Below are 4,718 nucleotides of genomic sequence, written 5' to 3'. Positions count from 1 at the left end.
ATAATTAATTAATCTTACAATTCCTACCTTTCAGTTGATATTCCCTCAGAACTTTACCAGATATGACTCTCAGAATTCTTTCTGTATATCTTCCAGAGATTCCTTCGAGGGTTTCACATTATCTTTTCGATGTAACTTTGATAGTGCCCAGAATAACACCATAAAATCCACATATTTTTCACGAATATACAATCATGTGGAGAAGCCGTGTAGAGTATATCTGTTTGAAATTTTATATCAAAACATGGAATGATGATGAACCTGGTCGTATTAGTGGAATACCTGTAAATACGAGACACCTAAGACGACCATATAGTTGAGGTCAAAATACGTATTTGTCAAAGGATACAAATTAAATGGAACAGTACTTACTTAACATGATTTTCTTTTTTAAATATGAAATAACTTCTGAAAAGTTTACGTATGGTGAGTACGTAAGGAGAGTTTGTGGGGTGCTGAAGGAAATACTCAATTATTTTATTAGAAATCATGTTCTGTGTAAAATCCAACTTCTAAAGTATTTTAACGTTTGCTTAGGCTACACAAAGTGAGCTCTCTTTATTTGATTTGTTAAAAAAATGAGAAATGTTTATCACTGCAGTCGAAAATACATGAAATTACAAGAACCATGCTTTTCATACTTTTAGGTGTTTATCGGGTAATATTTCTGTACCAATTTATAAGTCCTTTTTCTATTCTTTTTAAGTGGTTATCATCTCTCTCACTTGTTTAGAGCTGTATTGTATCTATACGGATCAGAATATAACGATAGCGTAGAAGTTGGGCTGAAATAAAACTCGAGAAAATTATCAGATATTGAGGAACTACAATGAAGAATTTTTTTGGAACTACACCATAGACTTCCATTTTTTCATCAAATCATGCTTATTTAATTGGAACTTGACCTTTGATAACAAATTTATTTGAAGATTTAAATTGTGAGACACCTTGGGCGTTAACGGGTTAAGATTTGACCATTACAAGTGCAGTAACAATCATATGCGACTGTAAAAATGAATATACGATTTCTACAATTTCATTCACTTCGTATACGACGCAAGTGTGACGCAAACAATCAATATACAACATTGTTATAGTTGTATACGATTTCACCGGTTTTCATCATACCTTTACACACCAAAAATCGATTGAGGGTTTTAGCAAAATTTTGCTGAATTTTGCCGAGCTGAAGGCTTCAGCAAAAATTTTGTTGAAAGTCAGCAAAATTTTGCTGATTTGTTCAGTAAACTCTGCTGATCACCAGTAACGTTTTGCTGAAATTCAGCAAACTTTGCTGAAAGTTCAGCAAAAAAATTTGCTGGACCCTTCAGCTCGGCAAAATTCAGCAAAATATTGCTGAAAGCGTTTAGTGTGTAGGTAACAAGCTCAATTTAGCAGATTCATATACGATGTGAAGCGACGATTTCCACGATTCAAAGAAATCATATATACGATGCTAGCGAACTTGCAGCTTGACACTAAGAATGTATGTATTTTTCACGATTCTATCCGACTCTGTGCGATCCTACCGATAGTATCTCGCACCTTTTATGATCGGAGACGACTATATGAAACAAAATCGCAATTGAAATTTAATTTGGCATGAAATGCGATTTTACGCAATCATTGTCAACAAATATACATATTATTATACAATTCTAATTCAATATATGAAAATATACATTTTTTCCAAACAATGATTTACGATATGTGGTTGGCTGGGACGGAAGGGTTAATGGGTGCCCCACAAAACAATTTTATGAAATGTTCCCCACGTCAAAAGGTTGAAATTTTCTGCATCACAATATAAACTGCAAGTTTAAACTGATTGAATATTAAAATTTTAACCATTAAAAAAAGTACATAAAATCCAAATACATAAAATTCGAGGGTCTATAATCGACGCTCCACTGAGTCGAGGTATACTAGCCTTAAGCAATAAATTGTATGTAATTATATGCAAAAAATGAATATCGGCTCCGTAAAGCATTCTACGCGTTTGGGCCATAAATAAATGAACCAGAAAAAATGCCATGTCTTTCCGTAGCTAAGCCAAAGCATATGCTGATCTAATCAGTGATACCTCGCCCTACGGTACCGAAAATTAAACCAATGTCCCAATTGGCCCGCTATCCTATTCATGAAACCCCTTTTTATTACCATAATTAGACATCAATTATTTCGCACCGGTACAAGAATGACTCGACTAAAAATACTGAACACCGTGTCAATAGACACTCTGCATGACGAATATCTAACTGTGTTCCCCTACGTGTCTCAGAGAGCCACTTCTCGGAGAAAGATTCAATCTCTTCACCGTAAAATGGGGAAGAAGTTCTCCGGATCGATGCGCAACGTCATCCAGAAGATAATGATGCCTAATCCGAAATTGATTTGTAATTATGACACCACACCAGCCAGCATTTGTTCGTGAGCATTGTAACGGTCAACATGCAACGGATAGTTTGGTGGATTCTTTTGATAGGCATCGCAAGATATAGCAGTGCAGCTTCTGATGATTGGGAGCTAGTGAATAGTGGAACAAATATTGAGGCGTATAGCTTAGCTGAAAATAATCGAAGTCCAGCAGTGACTGTTGAGGAACCAGATTTGTCTGACGATGAAGTGGAGGTTGGTGTGAATAATTCATAGCACTGTTGTTACACAGTTACTGAATCTTCTCTATTTAGAACATTTTAGAAAGCATTGGATTCCACAGTTACGAAAATAGTGATGAGGCAACGAATGTCAGACTCGCAAATTCAGAAGATAGTAGAATATTGCAATATCAGAAGTACTACAGATTACCGCAAACCGGCGAACTGGATCGTGCAACCAAAATATCACTGAAGAGACCCAAATGTGGCGTCAGTGACCTGGTTTTACAAGGAGGCGATTTCAAATGGAATAAACGTTACCTCACCTATTACGTTGCGAGTACTCCTTCGGAAGTTGCACCTAACACTGTGAAAAAACTTTTGCGAGATGCATTTCAACAGTGGAGTAACGTTACCCTGCTAGATTTCAACGAATCCAAGAACGCAAAAGCCGATATCAAAATCTTATTTGAAGATGAACAAGTTCAAACTGGAAAACGTTCACAGGAAACTACATCACAAGATGCCACATTCTCACATGCATCTTATCCGGAAAAGGGAGTGATTCGTTTCAACACAAAGTACTACTTCCGCATGAAGAACGAAGATGAGTTCCTTCATACAGCAATGCACGAAATCGGCCACGCCCTTGGATTAGGCCATTCATCTTCTCGGGCTTCCATCATGTATCCCTTCCTGGATTCTCGTTTCACTGATTTGCCTCAAGTTGACATTGAGGTACGGTTTTCTTAATGGTAAATGAAATTGTCATCAATCTTAATAAATTTCACTTTACAGGCAATACAACTCAAATATGGAAAACGTTTCCAAACCAGATCGATCCCAGAATTCTGCACTCTAGCCAATTACGACGCCGTAGTGTCCACTGCCCGCGGATTGATGTTCGTTGCTGGAAAATACTACTATCACATTCATTCCAACTACTCTATTGGACAACCGACTTTGCTGAGTGACATGTGGCCCGGAGTCCCTGGTATTTAGCTTTACGATGTGCGATGTGAAACTCCTATTTCAACTCCAACACGTTACTGTATTTCAGATTCGGTGGATGCCGCTTTAACGATAGACGCAGAAACGTTCTTCTTCAAATCCGATCAGGTGTGGAGCTTCAAATATGAATCGCTCCAACCGGGTTACCCGCGAAAGATCCGCAACACTTTTCCCGGTTTGCCGAACAACTTGGATGCCGTAGCCTACGACCGGAAGCACGTCTATGCGTTCAGGAACGACCTCTACTGGCGATACAATCCGGAGAAGAAGGCCGTAGATCATACGGAAGAGGTGTCCGCTTTCGACATTCCAACTCGGATCGACGCCGCTCTGTTTGAGAAATCTAGGGATAGGCTGTATTTCTACAAGGATACCGATTGGTACTTCTATAGCTTCAATACGATGGAAACCGAGAAGCATGATACGCCCAAGTACAATTGCCAACAGTATGAATGATGAACATGAAATAATATAATAAAAACAATAGATTATCAAGTGAGTAGTGGGCAGGAGTCGAATCTGCCATCTTTCTCACTCTTATCTCCTTTCACTAGAATCTCGAAGCATTCCCTGCCCACCGTATCCGTTCACAATTGGCCACTTTCAGGATGTTGCGTTCGTCGGGGAATGCAAGTACTTTGTTTCAGCCGCATCCACCACCAGGCCGACTATTGCTGCATCACGTTTCAGGCGAATGTACAGTTTTGTCATCTTTTCAAAGGCTTTATGAATCATATCCATGTCATCGGCGAAGCAGACAAATTGGCTGAATTTCCTGAAGATCTCTCCCAGCTGTTGAGCCCAGTTTTCAGGGAGATGTTGAATAGTAAACAAAAAAGTCCATTACTTTGTCGCAGTCCCCATCAAGATTCACCCAAAATTATAACACAGTTTCAAATCACATCAAACTGGAATGCACTTCCCCAAATGAGCCAATCCAAAAGGCTCGTAACGATTAACCCCAAGAAAACCCAACAGCTATTAGGTCTCAACAAAAGGGATCTGAACATCTACACAGTAGAATAACTAGCCACAGAAGTTCAATGTCGCGACTATTCATGTGACTAACATCTAGTTTGCCACGCCCTTACAGCGTCAGCAGCGGTACTA

The 4,718-nt window shown here is 38.9% G+C and overlaps 1 protein-coding gene across 1 annotated transcript; it reads left to right on the top strand.

Annotated features, from left to right (window-relative positions):
- The first annotated feature begins 2,395 nt into the window (after positions 1-2,395).
- Positions 2,396-4,260, top strand: LOC109622311 (interstitial collagenase-like). Its single transcript, XM_020076561.3, has 4 exons — positions 2,396-2,631; positions 2,691-3,335; positions 3,396-3,591; positions 3,658-4,260. Exons 1-4 carry the CDS (start codon positions 2,452-2,454, stop codon positions 4,062-4,064), a joined length of 1,428 nt encoding a protein of 475 aa, XP_019932120.3. The 5' UTR covers positions 2,396-2,451; the 3' UTR covers positions 4,065-4,260.
- Positions 4,261-4,718: the final 458 nt, after the last annotated feature.

Source organism: Aedes albopictus, chromosome 2 (genome assembly GCF_035046485.1).
Source record: "Aedes albopictus strain Foshan chromosome 2, AalbF5, whole genome shotgun sequence".
In the NCBI taxonomy this organism is placed as follows: Eukaryota; Metazoa; Arthropoda; class Insecta; order Diptera; family Culicidae; genus Aedes; species Aedes albopictus.
This window is presented reverse-complemented; position numbering and strand designations above follow the sequence as displayed.

Bases quoted from the DNA above. Each gene is read 5' to 3' on its own strand.
- LOC109622311 (XM_020076561.3), top strand. From the start codon at position 2,452: ATGCAACGGATAGTTTGGTGGATTCTTTTGATAGGCATCGCAAGATAT. The intron at 3,336-3,395 runs GTACGGTTTTCT...TTCACTTTACAG, and splicing joins TGCCTCAAGTTGACATTGAG to GCAATACAACTCAAATATGG. The intron at 3,592-3,657 runs GTATTTAGCTTT...ACTGTATTTCAG, and splicing joins CATGTGGCCCGGAGTCCCTG to ATTCGGTGGATGCCGCTTTA.